The 24,163-nt window shown below is 43.4% G+C and overlaps 2 protein-coding genes across 3 annotated transcripts in view; one reads left to right on the forward strand and one right to left on the reverse strand.

Annotated features, from left to right (window-relative positions):
- Positions 1 to 24,163, reverse strand: part of SLC34A2 (solute carrier family 34 member 2) — a 142,999-nt gene that overhangs the window by 9,799 nt on the left and 109,037 nt on the right. The gene's annotated exons all lie outside the window — the stretch shown is intronic.
- SEL1L3 (SEL1L family member 3) overlaps positions 1 to 24,163 on the forward strand; it is a 62,813-nt gene that overhangs the window by 6,755 nt on the left and 31,895 nt on the right. For both annotated transcript variants that reach the window (XM_037897969.2, XM_043544563.1), the window contains exons 3-13: positions 322 to 448; positions 2,314 to 2,435; positions 3,908 to 4,023; positions 6,504 to 6,559; positions 7,850 to 7,982; positions 16,860 to 16,992; positions 17,849 to 17,995; positions 18,599 to 18,810; positions 20,521 to 20,700; positions 22,999 to 23,118; positions 23,757 to 23,897. In XM_037897969.2, the coding sequence (XP_037753897.1) occupies positions 322 to 448; positions 2,314 to 2,435; positions 3,908 to 4,023; positions 6,504 to 6,559; positions 7,850 to 7,982; positions 16,860 to 16,992; positions 17,849 to 17,995; positions 18,599 to 18,810; positions 20,521 to 20,700; positions 22,999 to 23,118; positions 23,757 to 23,897 (1,487 nt within the window). The remainder of the gene's footprint in view (positions 1 to 321; positions 449 to 2,313; positions 2,436 to 3,907; positions 4,024 to 6,503; positions 6,560 to 7,849; positions 7,983 to 16,859; positions 16,993 to 17,848; positions 17,996 to 18,598; positions 18,811 to 20,520; positions 20,701 to 22,998; positions 23,119 to 23,756; positions 23,898 to 24,163) is intronic.

Genomic DNA, 24,163 nt, shown 5'->3' on the forward strand with positions numbered 1-24,163 from the left:
GGGCAGATCTGTGTCTAACAACTGGAATTTTTGCCACATTTTGTGACCTCATTACCACTAATCCTAGCCTCAGAATAGCCATGAGAAATGGACCCCATGCTTCTTTCCCTCCTATGAGTAACTCTTCCTGGGCTGCAGTGTATTGTATAAAGGAGAGTTGACCTAACATTAGGGATTTGTTGTGTATTTGTGGGCTGACTAGATCATAGCATTTGTTCTATGTTACAAGATATTTCATTTAAACATTTAACAGCGTACGAATGCGGGATGTCAATGTGAATTGACATTTCTTGGCAGACTAAGAATGATTACATTTGGCAGATGCTGTCGAGATCCTCAGTTTTCCATATGCATCAAGCGGAGAGAAAACAGGAATTGTGAAGAAGTTCAAGAGATTTCACAACAGAGAGCTTGAGACAATCAGGCAGCATCAGATCGATTACCCAAAGTAAGCAAATGCAATTCATGGAAGATGAGTATATTTAATTCCTAATTGCTAAAATCTGTCCTCAGAGCCACCCTTGTACAGAAAATCACAAGTTAAAGGCACAGTCTCCACTAATTCAAGCAAGTGATAGGGCAGCTTCCCTGCTGGTGTTTATAAGGGTTTTTTTCAGCAGAGGAGAGACGACGCGACTGAGATTTGCAACACCAAATAAACTTGGGCTCACTCCTCTTGCATCCTCCGCTCCCTCTAAACATTCCAGCAGCACTGGAAGTAAGGCTCCCAGCTTCTAAACTCCTTCCCAAGATATGCAGAGAAGTCGTATTTCATGAAGAACTCCCCTCCTGCAGCTTTCCCAGGCTCCCATTGCTCTTTGGTCCCACATAGGGATCTGAGGGGAAACGAGGAGGATCCCTACCCTTCCCTAGGCTCCTGTTGTTCCCTGACCTCCCCTCAGTGCAACATGGTCATGGAAATGGAAAATGATCACTAGATTTATATATTACCCTTATGTACTAAAGGACAGGAGGTGTGACTGCCAAACGTGCTGCTCCTGAGGATCTGCGGGAATTAGAGGCCCTAGACACAGGCCTCTTAAATCATCCATGTGTAGAAGTTCTATTTTGATGCACTTTCTAGCTCCTTGCCCCTTTAGAATTGGTAGCATGGCTGGCTCATGTGCCATGCTATCAGTGGCTCATCCACTGCAGCTGAATTCAACTTCCCCTCTAAGAATCTGTGGATGGGAATATGCACTATTAACTCCCCTGCCACCAGGCCTTATCCCCTCTTTTACATGGAACACCACTCGTGTATTTTGTGGTGGAAAACCAGCTGCTGATAGCTACACACTGAGTGGGAGAGGAAGCATGCTACCTCACAGCTTTTTCTCCACAGCCCAATTTACATGTGAATTTTTGCTCCTCTCCACACCTTCGAGGGGAGCAAACAGGCAAAATTCAACAGTCTGAAGCTTTCAGTCTTAATCAGGGATTTCTTTGAGTGCAGAAATCTCTGTAAGGATGAGCAGAAAAGCAGATGAGCATAATATAGTGAGAGAGGACTGGAGAAATTCAGCTATTGCATGGGGCAGCTGCCTCTAGGCACTGGGCACCAAGGGGAAGCAGGAATCCTGGAGCATCTACTGGCCACAGAATTTTTCCCTGCCAGAGAATTATATTTTACAGTGAGATTTACAGTGACGGGGGTGCTGACTCAGTCAGCATTGTCCTGCACTGTGTGCCTTGTGACAGCCATCAGAAGGAATGTGTGCTCTCCTCTCCCCACTTGTAGAGATCCACCCAGCTATCAAATCTTAGGTTGGCAGGTGAATACATCTTTCCTTTTGGCCCCAGGTTGTGAAGATTTGCTCTCTGTTGACATCTGTCTCAGCCCACCCCTCCTTTCAGACAGCTGGTACCCAGGGGAGGTCTAGGAGAGAGACGGGACTATGCTCCTTAGCCACACCTTTATTGGCCCCTGCACAGGAGCACAAGAGTAGAAGACAGGCTAGTGTGTCCTTCCCTTGTGCACCAGCAGAAGGGCTGGTCACAATCTTGCCCTAAAGACTTTCTCCTCCTCCCTAATCACTGTATAACTTGGAAAAATCAAGCACTGTACCTGACTTCTCAGTGCTACATCAATGCAAACCTGAGTATCCAAGAGGAGATCTCAGCAGCAAGACTCTGAAATGGCTTGTTTTGTCCCAAGCAGTTGTAACTGCTCTGTGTTCTGTTTTGAAGATCACAAGAGTAAATGAGCTTTGGTAAACTAAAGTGGAAAACGTGCCTTTAAAAATATATAGATTTTAAAAATTGATATGATCTATATCCTCAGAGTGGGTTGTTTGTTTCTTTTTACTCATGCAGGTTCACTATTTCAGTTTGGCTTTATTTACTCCGTCACTGCGAAAAGAATCTGTGTGGAATATTCTACTTTATTGACCCAGGAGAAATGTATAGTACCCCTGCTGTATTTCTAAATGAAGAAGGTAATAATACCATAAGCCCTTCAGAGGAGAAATAGTGTTATCATCCCTGACCCGTAACAAAGAACAACATTTACAAACATTTTTGTCAGGCCTATTGTACTAAACTCATGCCTGGCAGAGTGCTCCATTTTGGCCCTGTGTGTTTGGAAACAAAAAATATCCAGTATATTATTAGAGTAAGATTAAGAAGAATTAAATTTGGCCACGGTATTTCCATAGAAATCTTTGCATCCAGCCTGGGCTATCTCAGAAAGTGCCAGTTTTCTTTTCTGATTTTATTTTCAAGAACAATCCCACACTCTCAGGAGGGTGAACGAAATATTATAGGTCTTTTCCACAGCTGCTGGCATCATGCTGTGACTATGAGAGCAAACTAAGGGCATGGCTACACTGGAAACTTCAAAGTGCTGTCGCAGGAGTGCTCCCACAGCAGCGCTTTGAAGTGCGAGTGTGGTCGCACGCAAGCGCTGGGAGAGAGCTCTCCCAGCACTCCTGGTAATCCACCTCCACGAGGGGATTAGCTCCGAGCGCTGGGAGCACAGCTGGGAGCCTGTTTACACTAGCGCTTTAAAGCGCTCTGACTTGCTGCGCTCGGGGGTAGGGGGTGTGATTTTTCACACCCCTGAGCCAGCAAGTTAGAGAGCTATAAAATGTAAGTGTAGTCAAGCCCATAGTCTTTGCATGGGTAAACAAGAGAATGAGGAAGGAAGGAAATGGTATTACTTCTGTATGTGAAATTAGTGAGACTGGAACTAAAATACTGTGTCCCGTTCTGGTGTCCTCACGTCAAACAGAATGTTGAAAAATTGGAAAGGGCTCAGAAAAGTGGTACTAGAATGATTCAAGTTCTGCTTTACAGTGAGAGATGGAAGAAGCTCAGTCTATTTATCTTATCCAAAAGAAGGTTGTGGGGTGACTTGATCATCGTCTACAAGTACATATGATGGAAGAAGATTTCTGAAAGTTGAGGACTCTTTAATTGGAAAAAAGGCATCACAAGATCCAGTGGCTCAAAGCTGAAGCTAGACAAGTTCAGCCTGGACATAAAATGCAAATTTTTTAACAGTGAGGGTAATTAACCATTAGGACAATTTACTTAAGGATCTGGTGGATTCTTTTGACTTTTTTTGAAGTCAAGACTAGATGGTTTTGTTTAAAAATATGCGATAGCTCAACTAGAGCAGGCTTCATGCAAGGATTACTTGGTGAAATTCTACGGCCTGTGTTACGCAGGGTGTCAGCCTCTCTCAGGTGGCATCAGACTAGATGATCATAATACTCCATTCTGATCTTAAAATCTCTGACTCTGTGAATCTAACTTCTGTGATTCTAAGTAGTACTGTCAAATTATCATTGTATTGCTTCACAGGACAAGGTTATTGTGAACAACATTTAGGAAGCCAGTTCTTAGCTTTCATAATTTTGTGGTTTTTAACTATTTCTTTGTTTTCATTTGTTGCTGTGTTTGTCAGGTTATGTTCATATACAGATGCGTCTTGTCAAAGGAGAAGACCTTGCAGTGAAAACTAGCTTCAGCCTTCCTCTGAAACAGTGGTTTCGACTAGATCTCTCCTTTAATGGAGGACAGGTATGTGTGGCGTCACAGCTGCCATCTTGTAGTTTAAGATGAGGGTAACAGTGTTTGGAGTTTGCAGAGGGCTATTTATATTTGGTTATGCCACCACTATCCCTTTTTACAGACTGGGCAAAGAGAGATTATATGCTTTGCACGTTTTCACACAGCAAAAGAATGAGAGACCTGAGATTTGAAACTAGGTCTTTTGATTTAGAGGCCAATGTCTATCACAAATCCACACACATTAGTCACTGCAAGCTCTAGTGTAGCTGTGCTGCTGCTAGAAAAGAGAACATTTTCCAGTGCAATGAAGGACTGATTTTCTGTGGCTCAGTTTTCCCATCTATTAAGTATACTTCCTCCTCCTCCTCTAGCTCCTGCATCTCTCAGTAATCTAAAAACTACCCTTCCCAGAAGCACGTCTCCCAGCCTCTTTCACGCCTAAAGAAAAAATATTCCACCTCCTATGCAATTTTCTAAGCTTTGCTTCCATACAGAGAACCAGTAGAACGCTGTTAAGAGATCACATTACAAAATCCACTGCCCATAGACAAAACACATATTTTAAACCCCTATAATTTTAACAAATCACAACCAGTTTTCAACAGACCACTAAAAGGCACATCTGGGTCATTCTCCCTGCCCCATTTCTACTCTCTACCATGAACCACTAAGGCACTAGAGCACTTTAAAAATTTTGCATCTTTTGTTTAAATGTGTAAATCTTTTTCTTCCTCTTCATTCTTGAAAAGGACTGAATTGATTTTGCTCGAAGTTTAAAAAAACCCACTAATTCATGGATTAAAAGAGCCACACTGACCAGTTTAGATTCAACGGTAAAAAACTGACAAGGCAGAAAATGACACTTTAAAATGAAAACATTTGTACAACCTTAACGCCAGACATCTATAATATAAATATATAAATGGAGGAAAAGGTCAGGGTTCCACAAAGTAGCCTGATTTTCTTGCCAAAAAAAATCAGATAGAAATGTATATTTATTTTTAAATGGCTACCTCATTTTAACGTGTGTTCTGTCTCCAACCTACTTCTTTTTAATAGGAAATTAAAAAAAACATTTGTTTCTGAATCATTTTAGGTGACTTTTTAAAAATGTTTAAACTGCACTGTGTAGTTCAGGCCTACACTTCTGGAAGCAGGCATGGACCTGGCTTGAAGTCCAGTTCAGGTGCAGACGTGAATGTTATTGTCAATATTAGCATAAGGTGAATAAGTCATTTCCTGTTGAAGAGGGTTGCCTATTGGTCACTTGGATAGCTAAATCAAGACATTATTCTGCAATCTTAGGGCAGAGTGAGTTCACATAGACTTGAAGTAAAATCTCATGCTTTTCTCTATTGGTTGATATGAAGGGAGCATAAAAAGGTTCATCAGAGCTCCTCCTGAGGCAGGAGGAACAAAGCCAGACGGGAGGACAGTCAAATGCTTAGAGTGGTAACCTGGGACACAGAAGATTCAGGCTCTATTCCCAGCTCAGCCAGAGTCAAGTTGCTTAGTCTTGCTGTGCTTCAATTGCTCATCTGTAATAATAGCACCTGTCTCACAGGGGTGTTGGGAGGGTAAATACATATTATGTGAGGCATTCAGATATTACACTGTTGTGGGGGCCAATAGGTACCTAAGATGGATGGAAGCAGTGTGACATGGCCTAGCCCTGCAGAAGTCTCTCCACAAAACCACTACAGCTGCTTTACAAGGCACACTCCTCCCCTCCCCTCCCCTCCAAGACAGGGTTCCTTGTGGTGCCCTGCCCAATACCTGTGAAGTCAGGCCAGATTCCTATGGGAGCCTTAGGGCCATTAGGGAAATGGAGATTGGAGAGAAGCATGGATGGACAGCTCTCAGTTTCTGTGTTGGCTGGAGCCCCCTTTCGTTATAGAGTGTACAGGCCAAGCTCCACATACCTTCCTACAGAGGTAATATCAGGAGGAAACACCACACAGTAAACTTTGTGGCATTTCCCAAGGTTTTACCACAAGGAAGTACAATATGGCTTTTTTGTATGTGTAGAAATCATCTTAGAGTAATAGAAACTCTATACACTGCTCTCCTTCTCTCACTCCTCCCGCAATCCCTATTGAGTAGCTATTTATTTCTTAGTTTTTCTAGGGCTCACATCACTGTAGTATCTGAGTATCACAGAAACATTAACCAATTAGGCAGGGATTATTATCCCCATTTTATAGATGGGGAAACGAGGCATCAAGAGATTAGAGGCCAGTTTTTTAAAGGTATTTAGGCATCTAAAGATGTAGATAGCCACTTAGTGGGATTTTCCAAAGCAACTAGGTGTTTTCGAAAATCCCATTAAGCTATTTGACAGTGTCCCTCTTAACATACCAAAAGATGCAGCAGGACGCAAACGACAATTTTCAAAACTAAGAGTTACTGTATATCAAATAATATTATGGCAATTAGCTTGCAATTTGTAGTCTATCACAACTGACATTTAATATTTTCCATCCTTTTAGATAGAAATAACCAGTGTTGGGAAGAATCTGAAAAGGCACCAGCACCAATCTTTTAAGTAAGAGAAGCATTCCCCTTTGCATACTAATGTGGTCTGTGTTTGGTTGTGGGGGATGGGTAGGGAGGCGAGGGCAGGGAAGAGGGGTGTAACTGAAATTCCAAAACTGATTTTCCAAATCTTTCTACCCTGCCTCTCTGACACTATTCTTCACCCACTCATGTCACTACAGCAATCATGGGCTAGATTACGTTACCTGTACACATGTTGAATACATCATGAGTGGTCATTCTGAAGTCAATGGGACTATTTGAGAAGTAAGTTACTACTCAACATAAGTAAAGGTATTGCTATCTAATTCATAGGGTCTGATCAAAGACCACTGAAACTAACAGAGTAAAATTTACTTCAGTGGGCTTTGAATCAGGCTCTTAAGGTGAAATCTTGGCCTCACTGAAATCAATGGCAAAACTGACATTGACTTCAAGGAGCCAGGATTTCACCCAAGGGTCTAGATTTGCTCCTCTTAAGTAGATGACAAAATTTCCATCAACTTCAGTGGCATGAGGATCATGCCTCTCATGTCCACGGTTGGGGGTGGCTCGTGTATTTGTACTGTCCCACTGACTTATTGCTCTTTCTCCATCCCTGGCTCCAAGCTATTGGACCATTTTTCTTCTTAAAATCTCATGTTAAATTATTCATTTTCCCTCTAGCATACAACTGACTCTCTTGTGCAAAGAATTTGAGGATTCCTTTAATAAAGGAGATTATGTACTAATACATTATATTGTAAGCTTTGCTGTTTACTCTTTTTCCTCTCCATTCTTGTTTACAAAATGTGAACTGTGTAAGATGCATTTGCAGATATTCATTGTGACAATGGATTCATAGTAAATATAAAAAATAAAAATAAAGATCTTTGTCTGGGTTTTATTGACACAAAAAATCAGGAAGAAAGACACCTCAAATGTGCAAATCATGTCAACAGATAAAAAAATCAGCGGTTCTAAAATGTTTGTGAAACAAAACATTTGTTAAATCTTTTTTATGGATTTGTCTACACAGGGACACTCATGAAAATTATTCTGAATTACCTACAAGTGTGATTTAAAAGTGGATTAGTTAAACCATATTAAACTCCTGTGTAGACAAGCTCATTCAGAACTAAAGTGGCTTTAATTCAGTTTAACTGCCTTGACTTTCAAAGAGAGAGTAAAAGGATAGGGAACAGAAATAGATGTTTGGGATGAATTAAAGGTAGTCTTTACCGAAGTATGAGACACAGGGTTCTTGTTTGCTTCATAATACCTCCAAATACTCAGAGTATTTATGCGTCTTGTTTTCTAGTTTTAGGGAAGATTTCTATTATGACGACACGGCTGGATACTTTGTTCTTGGAGGCTGTGGGTACGCACCTGGCATTGAAGGGTTTTTTGGACCTGTGAAATACTACCGTCTTAATATTCTGGAAACAAAACAGGTAAATGTATACAGAGTGACATACTGTGTCAGACTACTGAGGCCCAGTTCTCCCATCATTTTATCTATGGAAATTCCACCTATGGATGTCACTGAGAGTTCTGAGTGCAGATTGGTGACAAGATCAGATCCCGGGTATTTACTAAAGCCACAGCAAATGATAAGCCCGTCATCAACCATTATTGAATTTGAGGGTTTCATCAGTATGTGATCATGGGTTCTGTTAAGATCTAGTTACTTTAGATGCCTACAAAACGTGTACACCAGCTAATAGATTTTCATGAAGGGGTACCTAAAGATAGGCTCCTTATCCCATATATAAGGGCCTAAATAAGTGTCTCGATATTGAAAAATGCCGAGTGCTATTTAGGTATAGCTGACATGATATTGAACACAATGGATGAAATTCTGGCTCCCTTAAACTTAGTGGAAAATGTCCCATTGACTTCAGTGGGGTCAAGAACTCATCCCGTTGTGTCCTGGTCTACACTGAGTGCTTGGCATCATGTCATCTGACTCAAAACAAATGCATCGAAACATGATACAGTTTTGTTGAAAATAATCCTTTATTTTTGCACATGTCCATTCCAATGTAGGGGTGTGCTCACTCCGAGAACAGCCGCTGGAAAATCTTCCCTCAGTGGTGTCTGTTAGGTCGGCTCTGATGCCCCCTAGGGTTTTGCATTCACAGTACTGGTATAAAGGGTCCTGCCAACCCACAGCCCCCTCAGTTCCTTCTTATCACCTATGACGGTTGCTGAAACTACCTCGTCCTTGCAATTTGTTTCTGTTATTAGATAGTTAGGTTATTGGAACTTGGTCTCTCAGCTTTAAGCCCTGTGCCACAAGCCTGTGCCTGTGAGTGATCCCCATTCCAGCTGCCTTGAGTGCCTGGTGGAAGATCACATGCAGGAACTTTGTAAGATCTGTAAAGACTTCAGAACCCGTACCAAAAAGGATAGAGACACCAGACTGAAATGTATCCTCATGGAAGCAGCGCTAAGACATCCCTTGGAGCTGGGTCACTCGGACTTGGCACCGAGCACTTCAGCCTCAGTAAGGAGCTCCCCGGCTGCTGTTCGGGACCCTTGGCGCTGTTCTTCATCAACGGTACCAAGGAGAGAAGCTCCTTCCACATCTCAAGAGCCATGTCCAGTGCAGAAGAAAAGTGCTCCTGCAAAAGAACCTCGGCACCATTTGCCATTCCTCTATCAGACCTCTATCAGAAGAAGACTGACAGAGGTCGATCCCCAACCCCGAGGTTGGCGGGGCAGGGAGAGTAGAGTGTGATCCGCGTCAGCCATGTGGTGCCATTGACTCCAGCCCCAGAGCGGGTACCATTATGGACTCAACAATGCAGGAGAGCCACCAGAGTTCTGGTGCCTTGGCAGCACAGTCAATACCAGAGGCATTCGCCGCAGCAAGAGACTTACTCTCACTGCTGGTACCAGCGTCTCCGGCTATTCAGGAGCTGACAGCAATAGCACCAAATGAAGGGACCTCTGTGGCACCTAGGTCTCAGGTGCCTTTCAAAGGGAAACCATTATGGCCCAACCCCAATCTCCTCCCTCTTAGCACTGGTCACTGGACACCGATCAGCGCCATACCTCCCTGGTCTCCAGGAAAGAAGTCTTTGGAGTTGGACTTGGAGGCAGTCTCTTGCCAAAGCCAACACCATCACTCCAGTTGGCACTATCCTCCTATGGACCCGGGCCAAGGCATCCCACCCATGGCATGGCCACAGGAGTGGTGGCAGATGCCAGCACAATGGTCATTCTGGAACCCGTGGGCTTTCCCACCAATGCAAGGGCCCCGGTCCAGAAGGTCATACTCTGTGGCATCTGAGTCCAGAGCACTACCGCTGTGCCACTCAGAGCAGGATCCAGTACCAAGAGCCAGCACCTGGAGACCTATCCAGTGCCGAAGGTGAAGAACAGTGGCTCCTACCATTTCTTCCTCCTCTTCTGATGAGGCAGTGGTGGAAGCAGATATAGTGTGCCCTCAGGTTGACTGTAGGGCTCATTAGGAGCTCCTTAAGAGAGAGGCCCAAAACCTGGGGATCCAGGTAGCGAAGGTCAGGGAATCCTCCCATGCTTTGGCGGGTATTCTAATGTCAACGGGCCCATCAAGAGTGATACTGCCTCTTAATGAGGCCATTATGAACCCCATCAAAGCACTGTGGCAGACCCCAGCGTCCACTCAGCGACAGCAAAGAAGACTGAAAAGAAGTACTTTTTCCCAGCTAAGGGTTATGAATTCTTATATATACATCCACAACCGGGCTATTTGGTTGTGTCAGCAGCCAATGAGTGGGAGCAACATGGTACAAGGGCCATCACCCAAGCCAAAGATGCCAAAAAATTAGACTTTTTTGGCAGAAAGTCTATTCGACAGGTGACCTTAAGGTCAGGATCATGAATCAGTAACCACTGCTGAGCAGATATGATTTTAATTCCTGGGGACTCTGTGCTGAGATTGAAGGAGTTGTTACCCCAGGAATCCCGATAAGAGTTTTCAGCTCTCATGGAAGAAGACAAATCAGTGGCAGAGGCGTCCCTTCAAGCAGCCTTGGATGCAGCTGGCTCTGCAGCCAGATCTATGGCCTCAGCGGTGGCGATGTGCAGAAGCTCATGGCTTCAGCCTCAGGCCTACCACATGAGATTCAACAGACTCTGCAAGACCTTCCTTTTGAGGGCATGTTGCTCTTTTCCAAGCAGATGGACTCCAAGCTGCATAGCCTAAAGGACGGCAGGGACACCCTGAAGTCCCTAGGTCTTTATACACCAGCACCCACAAGGAAACATAAATAAGCCTCAACCAGCCTCTCAATTCTTCCCGGCACCTGCCCTGCAGGACTCTCATAGGAAGAGGAGCAGGGGCTTTAGGAGAAGACATCCTCCACAGTCCTCACCCACATCCATGCCTGCTCCCATCCAGACAAACTGGTGGGTCCAAGCAGCCCTTTTGATGGGTCACCTGGGGACAATGTACCAGGACACAACTTGGATCCAACCTCCCCAGTATTTTTGTGGACTGTGTATTCCATTTCTATGAGGCATGGGCCCATATTACAACAAACCACTAGGTGCTAAGTATGATAGCATTAGGATATACCCTTCAGTTCACTTCTTCTCCCCCACCACCCTGCTCCTCTTCATGGACTCGTCTCAGGAGCATCTTCTAGCCCAAGAGGTGTAGTCGCTCCTAAGTGTGTGAACCATGGAAGAGGTTCCACCAGAGTTAAGGGGCCAAGGGTTCCACTCCCAATATTTCCTAATCCCAAAAGCCAATGACAGTTTCAGACCAATTCTGGACCTGCAAAAGCTCAACAGATACATGAAGAAGCTAAAGTTCCACATGGTCTCCTTGGCTTCCATCATTCCCTTCCTGGATCCAGGGGACTGGTATGTCCAATCTGAAGGACACTTACTTCCATATCTTGATTTTTCAGGAACACAGAAGGTTCCTCAGGTTCATCGAGAGCCACATGCACTACCAATTTGCGGCTCTTCCGTTTGACCTGTCAGCGGCCCTTCAGGTGTTCATAAAGTGCATGGCAGTCACAGCCTTCCTGAGGAGGCAAGGGATTCAGGTCTACTCTTACCTCGACAACTGGCTGGTCAGAGGTCACACCAAGAGCCAGGTGGCGTCCAATATAAAGTTAAACCAGTCAGTATTCCAGGGCTTAGGTCTGCTTATAAACACGCAGAACTCTACCCTCTTCCCGCTCAAAGGACAGAGTTTATTGGAGTGATCCTCGACTCTGTCCAAGCCAGAGCCTTTCTCCCAGAAGCATGGTTCCAAGCAGTAGTGATGCTTATAGAGAGCCTCAGAGATCACCCATCATGATAGCAAGGAACTGCTTGAAGCTCCTGGGCCATATGGCCTCATGCACCTGTGTAGTGCAGCATGCAAGACTTCAACTCAGACCTCTCCAGGTGTGACTGGCATCCGTATACTTGCCAAACCAACACCATTTAGCCACAGTTATTACAGTTCCCTTGTCGGTGATCGCCTCCCTCAATTTGTGCTAGACCCATTGGCGGTGCATGCAAGAGTCCCATTCTCAAGACCCCAGTCATCAGTGTCTCTCATTACAGATGCTTCAGTGATGGTGGGGTGTTTGCTTGAGTTCCCTCAGAACTCAGGGCCTCTGGTCTCCGGAAGAGCTCTTGCTGCACATCAATATCAGATTGCTCAGGGCAGTTCGCACATTTGCCAGGCATTCCAGCCCCATGTGGCAGGCAAGAACGTGTCAGCTCTCACAGACAACACAACGGCGATGTTTTGTATCAACAGGCAGGGAGGAGGGTGCTTCTCTCACCTGTGCCAGGAAGCACTTCACTTGTGGGAGTTTTACATAGCCCACTTGATCTACCACAAGGCCTCCTATCTGCTGGGATTGCAGAATGAGCTAACAGATCACCTCAGCAGATCCTTCTCCAAACCACCACGAGTGGTCCATTCATTTAGATATTATGAACACCATTTTCCAAACTCCCCAGATAGATCTGTTCGCGACGAGGCACAACAGGAAGTGTCTCTAATTCTGCTCCCTCTTGGGTCACAGCCCCAGATCTCTAGCAGACGCCTTCCTCCTTCCTTGGATGGGGCATCTCTCCTATGCATTTCCTCCCATTCCTCTCATTCACAAGGTCTTGCTGAGAATCAGAATGGACAGAGCACGAGTCACCCTGATAGCCCCTGCCTGGCCCTGCCAGCACTGGTTTGCCACAGTCCTAGAACTCTCAATGGAGACACCAATCCTTCTACCTCTGTATCCAGACCTGATCTCCCAGGACCACAGCCGCCTGCATCACCCGAACCTTGAGTCCCTTCATCTGATAGCCTGGATGCTCCATGGCTGAACCCCACAGAGCTAGCATGGTCAGGGCAGGTGCATGAGGTCTACTAGGGATCAGGAAGCTGTCCATCAGAGCTACTTACCTGGCAAAATGGAAGAGGTTCTCGACCAGGTCTTGCCTACGCAATCAGCAGTACCATTCATTGTGGACTACGTACTACACCTGAAGCAACAAGATCTAACCATATCATCTATTAAGGTCCATCTGGCCACAATCTTAGCTTTTCATCAATGGCCATTCCATGTTTTCAAACAGCATCTGTAATTGGTTTCTTAAAGACCTTGTTAGATTGCACCCCCCGATATGTCAACCAATCCTTCCCTGGGACCTCAACCTGGTATTGTTGAAATTGACAGGACCCCCATTTGAGCCACTGGCAACGTGCTTTCTGCTCTACATGTCCTGGAAGGTGACCTTCCTAGTGGCCATTACTTCTGCCAGAAGAGTGTCAGAGATCCAGGCCCTCACTTGAGAACCACCAAACACTGTATTCTTCAAGGACAAGGTCCAATTGTGTCCTCATCCAGCTTTCCTTCCAGAGGTGGTTTCACAGTTCCATAGTATCCGTGGGATATCTTTCTGCAGGTCTTTTATCCAAAACCACCTTCCAACAGGGAAGAGCAGAGGCTCCACTCACTAGATGTCAGACACACACTGGCCTTCCACATAGAAAGGACTAAGCCATTTCAGAAAACTACTCAACTGTTCATAGCCATTGCAGAGAGGAGGAAATTCTCCTGTCTCAGCTCAGAGAATTTCACCATGGATCACTTCCTGCATCCATACATGCTATGACCTGGCAAAGGTCCCTGCCCCCACCTGCCCTGACAGCATATTCCACAGGGGCCCAAGCCTCTTCGGCAGCATTCATAGCACAAGTTCCTATCCAGAACACTTGTAGAGCGGCAACATCATCATCAGTTCACCCTTTTGGGTCTCACTACGCCATCAACCAACAGGCCAGAGATGATGCTGGATTTAGCCGAGTGGTGTAGTAATCAGCATGTCAATAAACTCTGAACCCTCCGCCTGCACAACTACTTGGGAGTCACCTACATTGGAATGGACATGTGCAAGCACTCGAAGAAAAAATGGTTACTAGACTTTCTGTCACTGTTGTTCTTTGAGATGCGTTGCACATGTCCATTCCAAGACCTTCCTTCCTACCTCTCTGTCAGAGTCGGCCAGCAAGAAGGAACTGAGGGGGCTGTGGATCAGCAGGACCCTTTATACCAGTGCTATGAGGTGCGACTCCAGGGGGCACCAGAGCCGACCCGATGGATACCACTGAGGGAAAACTTTCCAACGGCTGTGCTTGGAGCAAGCACACACCTACATTGGAATGGACATGTGCAATACATCTTGAAGAATAACAGTTATAGAAAGGTTAGTAATCGGGATTTATTTTGTCATCAAGTCTGTAAAATCTGTGGGCTGTACTACTTTGGTCTAATTTTGGTTTCTGGGGTTAGTGGGCTGGTTCTGGCCTGTGATATACAGGATGTCAGATTCGATGGATCTGGTGGTACTTTCTGACCTTAAATTCAGACTCAGTGATATCTCTTTTTAGAGGCAGCCATGTTAGTATTTCCCCTTGTTTATTCCCCCCACCACCACCCTACTGTTCTTGTCAACTGCTGGAAATGGCCCACCTTGATTATCACTACAAAAGGTCCGTGTCCTGTCCCCCCCCCCACCCCGACTCTAGCTCACCTTTCCTGATCCCTCTTGTTACAGTCTGTATGGGAGCACCCATTGTTTCATGTTCTTTGTGTATATAAAATCTCCCCACTATATTTTCCACTCTATGCATCCAATGAAGTGAGCTGTAGCTCACGAAAGCGTATGCTCTAATAAATTTGTCTGTCATCATCATGAATAGGTCGGAATATGAACCAGAGGCTGCTAGGCAGCTCTTCAACACTACTTTCTACAAGCCATTACCCTCTGATCCCACTGAGGGTTACCAAAAGAAACTATACCATCTGCTCAAGAAACTCCCTGAAAAAGCACAAGAATAAATCCACACAGACACACCCCTAGATCCCGACCAGGGGTATTCTATTTGCTACCCAAGATCCATAAACCTGGAAATCCTGGACGCCCCATCATCTCAGGCATTGGCACCTTGACAGCAGGATTGTCTGGCTATGTAGACTCCCTCCTCAGGCCCTACACTACCAGCACTCCCAGCTATCTTAGAGACACCACTGACTTCCTGAGGAAACTACAATCCATCGGTGATCTTCCTGAAAACACCTTCCTAGCTACTATGGATGTAGAAGCCCTCTACACCAACATTCCACACAAAGATGGACTATAAGCCATCAGGAACAGTATCCCCGATAATGTCACGGCAAACCTGGTGGCTGAACTTTGTGACTTTGTACTCATCCATAACTATTTCACATTTGGGGACAATGTATACCTTCAAATCAGCGCCACTGCTATGGGTACCCGCATGGCCCCACAGTATGCCAACATTTTTATGGCTGACTTAGAACAACGCTTCCTCAGCTCTCGTCCCCTAATGCCCCTACTCTACTTGCGCTACACTGATGACATCTTCATCATCTGGACCCATGGAAAAGAAGCCCTTGAGGAATTCCACCATGATTTCAACAATTTCCATCCCACCATCAACTTCAGCCTGGACCAGTCCACACAAGAGATCCACTTCCTGGACACTACGGTGCTAATAAGCGATGGTCACATAAACACCACCCTATACCGCAAACCTACTGACCGGTATACTTACCGACATGCCTCCAGCTTTCATCCAGACCACACCACATGATCCATTGTCTACAGCCAAGCTCTATGATACAACCACATTTGCTCCAACCCCTCAGAGAGAGGCAAACACCTACAAGATCTCTATTAAGCATTCTTACAACTACAATACCCACCTGCTGAAGTGAAGAAACAGATTGACAAAGCCAGAAGAGTACCCAGAAGTTACCTACTACAGGACAGGCCCAACAAAGAAAATAACAGAACGCCACTAGCTGTCACCTTCAGCCCCCAACTAAAACCTCTCCAACGCATCATCAAGGATCTACAACCTATCCTGAAGGACGACCGATCACTCTCACAGATCTTGGGAGACAGGCCAGTCCTTGCTTACAGACAGCCCCACAACCTGAAGCAATACTCACCAGCAACCACACACCACACAACAAAAACACTAACCCAAAAACACTAACCTATCCTTGCAACAAAGCCCGTTGCCAACTGTGTCTACATATCTATTCAGGGGACACCATCATAGGGCCTAATCACATCAGCCACGCTATCAGAGGCTCATTCACCTGTGCATCTACCAATGTGATATATGCCATCATGTGCCAGCAATGCCCCTCTGCCATGTACATTGGTCAAACTGGACAGTCTCTACGTAAAAGAATAAATGGACACAAATCAGACATCAAGAATTATAACATTCAAAAACCAGTCAGAGAACACTTCAATCTCTTTGGTCACTCGATTACAGACCTAAAAGTTGCAATTCTTCAACAAAAAAACTTCAAAAACAGACTCCAAGGAGAGACTACTGAATTGGAATTACTTTGCAAGCTGGATACTATTAACTTAGGCTTGAATAAAGACTGGGAGTGGATGTGTCATTACACAAAGTAAAACTATTTCCCCTTGTTTATTCCCCGCCCCACTGTTCTTGTCAACTGCTGGAAATGGCCCACCTTGATTATCACTACAAAAGGTTCGCCCTCCACCCCACCCCACTCTCCTGCTGATAATAGCTCACCTTTCCTGATCACTCTTGTTACACTGTGTATGGTAACACCCATTGTTTCATGTTCTCTGTGTATATAAAATCTCCCCACTATATTTTCCACTGTATGCATCCGATGAAGTGAGCTGTAGCTCACAAAAGCTTATGCTCTAATAAATTTGTTAGTCTCTAAGGTGCCACAAGTACTCCTTTTCTTTTTAGAAGAATGCAGAAAGTCACAACTATTGTAGTTACCAGCATGTCATTTGCCTTTGTTTAGATTTCTAATCCTCTTTATGACAAAGAAATTATGGAACAGATTGAACTCTACTATGAGAGATGTGCAGACATCCATGAAATAGTATCTGGGTATGGACACCTTGTAAAGCAAGGCCAAGCAGTGCAAAAAGATTGTAAGTACTGAACTTCAGGATCTGATTATTAGTGTGCCTTGTTCTTGAGGTCTCCTGCTTTGCTTTTATCGCAAACAGAGTGTGACTAGATGATGATTTTAATAAAAAAAAGAAATATAAATTCCACCATGTGCTTAATAAGAAGAAAATTAATTTGTCTTCTGCAGCATGCTTGCTGGAAGGTAAAACTGCATTGCTCAGTGCTGGAAAGCCTTCCTTCCAATATAGTTTTTGATTTTTTTTCCCTTAAGAAGAAAGACAAATAAAAAGAACAATAAAATGATTCCAGGCTAATATGATATGCCACTCAAATCCCTCTCTTCTGTTCTATATCTATGTAAGTTTCTTTTGGCTGGTTATACAAATTTGTTCTCAGTATTACATCAAATTCACGATGTTTTACAGTACAAGAAAGCAAATAGCTGCAACTACATACATATTTTTAAAATTGCCAACAACTTTTGTGTTATGCTGGAAGATCTGTTCCATAGTTACTCAATGTGAAGCAGCTGAGAGACAAAATTCATATCAAAGCATCTATTCTGTTCCACACTGGTGGAGTAACACAACATTAATTATTATAGCACTCAAGAACACATATTGGACATCAAGTATGAACAACATTATTATATGTCCTGCAAGATATGGAAGAGGTTATAATAAATCATTTATATTTTTTTTAAATAAGCTGTACTGACATTATCAGTTTTTCACTCTGTTTCCTGCCTCTTTCCTCTTCCCATCCTATATACCACGTTCTCATCCACCATAGGGACATCTTTTAAATATAAGCTTCCTCCAAAAAACAGCTCATTTCCCAGGTCAGATCATTTCTTTGATTTCTCACTTTGTTCAGGTATCCGTGAAAACTATTATTCAGAGCTGAACTACAAGTATGGGGCCAAGATCAAGTGTGATGCCTTCATCTGGGGCAAAGAGCTAAGGGAGAAATACCGCAGCTTGTTCAACCTGCTGCGAGAGATGGACTTCAGTCCATCTGATGGTAATCATGCCTTTATCTTGTCTTTCTGAAATTACAATACAGTATCCCTTACAAGCTGGCACACTTTGACTTTACCTTATGTTGCAGAAGTTTTTTTCACATCACTTAAGTTAAGGATGGAGTGTCAAGGTTAACCTGTAATTTGTCTATATCACATTGCAAATGAGGAATGGACACAATGTAAAAGATGGAAATACAGAAACACGCAGGGTTTTAGTGTCCTTGGCCAAAATGTGGGCAATTTGTTTAAATGCTCAGTTATGGAGTGGTAATGACTATGGGCCAGCTTCAGCCGCCATTATTAATGTTGACTACTACCTTACTCTTCAACAAGTCCTATTGATTTACATTGTGAAATTGTCTGACTTATTCCTACTGGGCCAGGTTGTGATTTAACCTTATTCATGTTGGGTAGTACCTTACTCTTCTAGGAATTTCTTTTATTTCAGTGGTACTCCTGAGAAGTAAAGTATTTTTGAGCATGAGTAAGGATAGCAGAATTTGTCCCAGTAAAAATAAATCACACAGTTGCACCGTCAACATTTTGATTTAAACTGTTTTCACATATAACAATTGTGCATCTACTCTGTGATGTATTTTTAGTGTCAGAAGACCAAAACAATACAGTTTTAGAAGTTGGCCGGAGGATATTTGAGAAGGTTGCAAAAAATCTTTCCAGGGCTGATGGTCTATACTACATGAGCTCCTCCATCCCTTTTCTGATGGATTCCAGCTGCTGTGGATACCACAAAGCTTCCTTTTTCCTTGCAGTTATTTTTGAAACGGGACTAGCTGTGCCCGTAGACCCTGTGCAGGTAATGTATTCAATGTGTCTGATCATCTCAGATGAAATTAGTTACCTTCAAAAGCAATTTACACAGTAGGTTGCCAGAGTGAAACTTGGCCATTTGAAGAAAAAATACAGGAAAGAAATTTTGGTAGCTTTCCCCATCTCAAATCTGGTCTCCTTTTCATGGCATGGCCAATAGGCTCTCTCTACCTTACCCCTTTACTGGGCAGCTGGCCACAGATATTTCTGAATTCCCTGATACACTATGGGGCTAAAAGCAGTGGAGCCTAATGGAGGAACTTCTCTGTCCCACTGCTACAGAATGGAGAAATGCGTTGATTGGTCACTCCTAAAAGAGGGTGACAAAGTGAGCTGGGATAGAGGGACAGTCCTGCAGGCCACTGAAGAGATATGATGGGGGCCTACCTGTCATCCACATTTAACTCCAGATGGGAGTGCGGCCCAGCTTGCTGCCCCCAGAAATGTAGACTGGAGGAAGTGGATCTGTTAGTCGGCCCCCGAAACCTGTGATGAAGAAAATATCCTTGAGCTGATGGGGACAGCAAGTCACAGGGATTCCCCATTCAAGAAATCTTGGCACTAGGTGGGGCATAGCGGGAGGTCTCCTGAAGGAACAAGGTTGTATAGGACTAGAAGGGAAAGAAATCCTGTGGTCTGTTGTGCACAAGACATGATACTGAGACTGGGCTGAGAGGGAAAACGCCACAAAAGTTTTAGAAAAGCATCTGAACTCCAAAATTTTTCAAATTAATCATAAGGTCAGAAATATCCTTGTAATTTCACAGTGTCAAATAAAAGAGGAGGAGGATCTGAGAAGGAGAAAGATATATGTGTGAAACTGGAGGCTGTTTTATAATGAACTTGCCGATAGCCATTTACTTATGAAATGGTACAATAATATAAAATACTCAAGAATGGTGGGGCTGCCTAATGTTACTGTAGAATGTGTCAGTATATTAGGAGGTGGAGTTAAATGGTGCTCCCAAGACATTAATCTGAGGCAAACTTTACCACATCCTGTTCAGGGAAGAGAAACTGAGACTTAGGTCTTGTCTAAACTACAGATATGCCCAGTGCTAACAATAAGTTCCTGGGTCCCCTTCAAATATTGTTGAAATTAGTTTAAATAGCTAGTGCAGTGGGACAAAACTGATTTCAGCACCATTACAGAGGCACCCTTGAGACTGGTGGAGTACTAAGAATGGTTGTGTCCGATCTGCACGAGCAGTGCTGTTTTCAGTCCCAGCTGACGTGCAGCCTGGGGAATCGATTGCTGATAACCTTTGTCAGCCATAAGTCATTAGTGCAGGCAGACCCTTACAGTGAGATTTTTCAATGAGAGCAGAGTTTTGAGAGCCTGCAAAAATCCCACCCTCAGCACCCCAATTATGAGCTGATGCCTTTTGGTTGTCCCAGGAGTAGCATCTGCACTAAACAGCAAGGTTATCTAGTGGTAGCAAGATGATAAGCAGTAATGCTCATTGTGTGTGTTCAGTAGAAGTGTCATAGGGTTTCTTTTATACCTTTCTTTATAAAAGAAATCCTAACCACTTTGTTGTTCAGGTGTTTCACCTGATATAGTTGGCGTATCAGCCAATACTGCAGATGCACGTTGCTCATTCTGTAAAGTCTGTGAGACAGCACCAAAATGGTTTATAGTAGGCAAACTTGTTAGCGGTCCAATTAATTGTTTATGTTTGTTGATTTTTCCCAGGGGCTGTTATACAGTTTGATTGGTGCTCAGAGGAGTGAGAGACTTGCTGTGATGAATCTTGGGTATAAACATTACCAAGGCATTAACAATTATCCACTAGACTTGGAGTTATCATATGCTTATTACAACAATATTGCACTAAAGACATCTCTTGATCAACATGCTACTAAAGGAGATCAGGTAAAAGAGTTATAGGTGTATTTGAATTTATTTGCCATGATAGCAGTTTATAATACATTAATACTTATATATACAGAGCTTTGTATCTTCAAAGTACTTTACAAACATTACCTTACCTAATAATCACAACACCTCATGAAACAGTAAGTATTATTACCCCATTTCACAGTTGGGGAAAACTAAGTCACAGAGAGTTTAACTGTTTTGACTGCGACCATACGAAGTCAGTGTCAGAGCTGGGAAAGAAGTCTGGTGTACCTCGTTCGTAGCCTCATGCTTAGTTCACTAGATCATATCAATCTATATTAAGGACTGTTAAGTATCTGTTCTTCTTTTTGTTCTTTAATACCCAGACTTTATTAAATTCAGGAAAAAGGCCACCTGTACTCTCCGTGTCTATGTCTTTTCCATAATCAAATGTAAAATGTTTAGTTGTGTTTAATATCTGTATGAAAACCCAAGTAAACTTATTTCAGAAATGGCTTGTGAATAGGAAACAATATAGTTTTAGATGAAAAAATATTTAACAACCTTAAATGAGTGCTAGGATCTTGGCCTGAAAAAACACTTGGACAACATTGTCTGCTTAGGACTGAGACTTATCACAAAAGGAAGGATAACTGAGGGATTTTGAACATTGCAAAATCAAAACATACAGACTGCAAATTGATTTTTAATTACTTATCATAGGCCAAGTCCACATTAGAAACTTAGGCAAGCATACCAATGTCAGTTAAGGTGTAATTTTTTTTTTTATTTAATTTTTTTTTTTGCAACATAACTATACTAGCAAAACCATAGGGTAGGTACAGTTATATTGGCAAAGGAATGCTTTTGGTGGTATAGCTTATTTTGTTCAGGGAACTGGTATAAGCTATATCAGTAAAAGCACTTACTTGCCAGTATAAACTGGGTCTATCCTAGGAGAGTTTTGTCCATATAGCTACACCAGTAAACCTTTTAGTGTAGACTAGGCTTTATGCTTTTGTGCTGTCACCTATTGCTGTCATATCTGAGTGCCTCCTACATTAATTATATTGGCAATAGCAATCTCTCACTTTGTTGGACTTCACAGGGTCTCTGGATTTTCACCATTTCCAGGCTATAAGAAATCTCCGCTTGGCATAGGTTTCTCCCAGCTGTTCCATTACGTGATGGAGTGTGGAAGTTGCAAGTTTCTGATCTTAAATAAGACCCATTTTTATAGATCCGCTTTCTCTTAAAAATTGTGCTAATCAATTTCTCCAGTCATGTTCTTGTTTTCTCCCTCAAACATTCCTTTTCCTTTCTCTTCTGCTTTGATCATTCTCCTCCTCTTATCCATACCCTTCCCCACCCCATGGTCCCATATTGGTGTGGCAGTGAATAATAGTTGATGCCTGGTGAGTCTGCAGCTGTCTAAACTATCTTTTACTTCCAAACTATCCCATCTTTACAACCCCCAGTACTACCAAAGGTGGGAGCTATAACAGAGACTAGCTGCCAGTGCTTTTACCACCTTGTCATCTCAGTCTGCTCACTGGAGATCTAAACCAGGGGTTCTCAACCCTTTTCTTTCTGAGCCCCACCCGCCTAATATACTATAAAAATTCCATGGCCCACCTGTGCCACAACAACTGTACTTCTGCATATGCAGTAGATTAAAAGCCAGGGCCAGCATCAGGGCGTAGCAAACAGGGCAATTGCTCCGGGCCCCACACCACCAGGGGCCCTGCGAAATTAAGTTGCTCAGGCTTCGGCTTAAGTCCCAGGAAGCGGAGCTCAGGCTTCAACTTTCTGCCCTGAGCCCCAGTGAGTCTAACACTGGCCCTGCTCTCTGGTTTATTTTGGCGGAAACCTCCTGAAACCTGCTCGCCCCCCCCCCCCCCCCCCCCCAGGGGGTCCCACCCTGGTTGAGAACCGCTGGTATAGACAACATGGTGGTTAAGGTGCCAGCTGCCGCTGGCAGTTTATCCATACTAGTGCTACTTTTGTTACCACTAATGGAGCTGCACTGAATAGTACCAATGGTGGGGAGCTTTAGAAAAATAAATCTAGGGTAGACAGGGTCTCTGTTTGTTCCATTCTGTCAGACAGACCTGTCAGAGAATAGGAGGGCCTGAGTGAATGAAAGGAAATGACAATGAGCTAATGGATTCAGGATTAATAAATTGACCAGTGAAGAAAATAACAGAACTTTGAAAGCCCAGAATAGAGAAGGAATTGTTCAAGATATCAGGAAACATCTAACGTTTTCATTTAGGTGGGCAGGTTGATTAATGTGCTGTTTAATGTTTTCTCTGTTCACCCTCTTTTCAGGCATTTGTAGAAACTATAAGGCTGAGGGATGATGAACTATTAAAAGCCCAAACTAAAGAAAATGGTGATGTCTTTATGTGGTTAAAATATGAAGCAACAAGAGGAAATGCAGCTGCACAGGTATAGTCTATATCATAGCATATCGTTTCATCATTTTGCTTGTTCATACAGTTCGGACTAAACCATAAAATTGCTGGTAGTGCTGTCATGTTGCTCCCTCAAACTCATTTCTTGTCTGATCTTTAAACTTTTCCCGTGCTTCAACCTGAGTGTGACAACCACTAAAAAGACGACATAAGGCAAAGAGAAGGGCACATAAGGGGACTTCATCTTACATGCTCATTGCTTTACTTGCTATAACTGTCCTTTCAATTCCCTTGGTGTGTATTTGACACTTGTTTTGTACAACTGCAGAATGCCAGCTCCATGCAAGTTGCTCTACTGAGCCATCTGCACACATTTTCCCGTGCACTTATATCACTATTTATTCACCACTGAATTCAATCCAGAGACTCTCATGGTAGTTTCATCTACATATGCTAGATCTGAACTCGGTCCGTTATCTGTAAACATTACTGATAGGAAGCCCTCTCTGAAAATTACATAAGGCAACCTGTTTTCAGAATGCTTAGCACACTTAACTGCCTTCTTGACACATTTATCACCAGTGTAAATCTGTGAAAATAATCCATCCCTGTAACTCCAACTACAGTTTAAATTTAAGATTTATTATTATGATAGTTGTGTTTTGTTTTTAGCAACGATTGGCACAGATGCTGTTCTGGGGCCAGCAAGGGGTGGCAAAAAATCCAGAAGCAGCAATAGAGTGGTACTCAAAGGGTGCACTGGAAACTGAAGATCCAATATTAATATATGATTATGCCATTGTTTTATTCAAGGTAAGACATGCTTCCAATTCTCAGTTCATTTCAGACTTGTAGAGTAGTTTCCTTTTGGGTGTAGGTGCTTCAGAATTTAGATAATGGAGAGAACTTTGTGCATTTTCTACAGTGACATATTATGTGATCATCGTAATACTCTTAGGGTATGTCTACACAGCAAAAAAGACCCATGACAGCGAATCTCAGAGTCCAGGTCAACTGACTCAGGCTCACGCTGCAGGGCTAAAAATAGCAATGTACAAGTTCAGCCAGATGCTGGAACC

The sequence above is a fragment of the Chelonia mydas genome, chromosome 4, assembly GCF_015237465.2.
Source record: "Chelonia mydas isolate rCheMyd1 chromosome 4, rCheMyd1.pri.v2, whole genome shotgun sequence".
Lineage (NCBI taxonomy): Eukaryota > Metazoa > Chordata > Testudines > Cheloniidae > Chelonia > Chelonia mydas.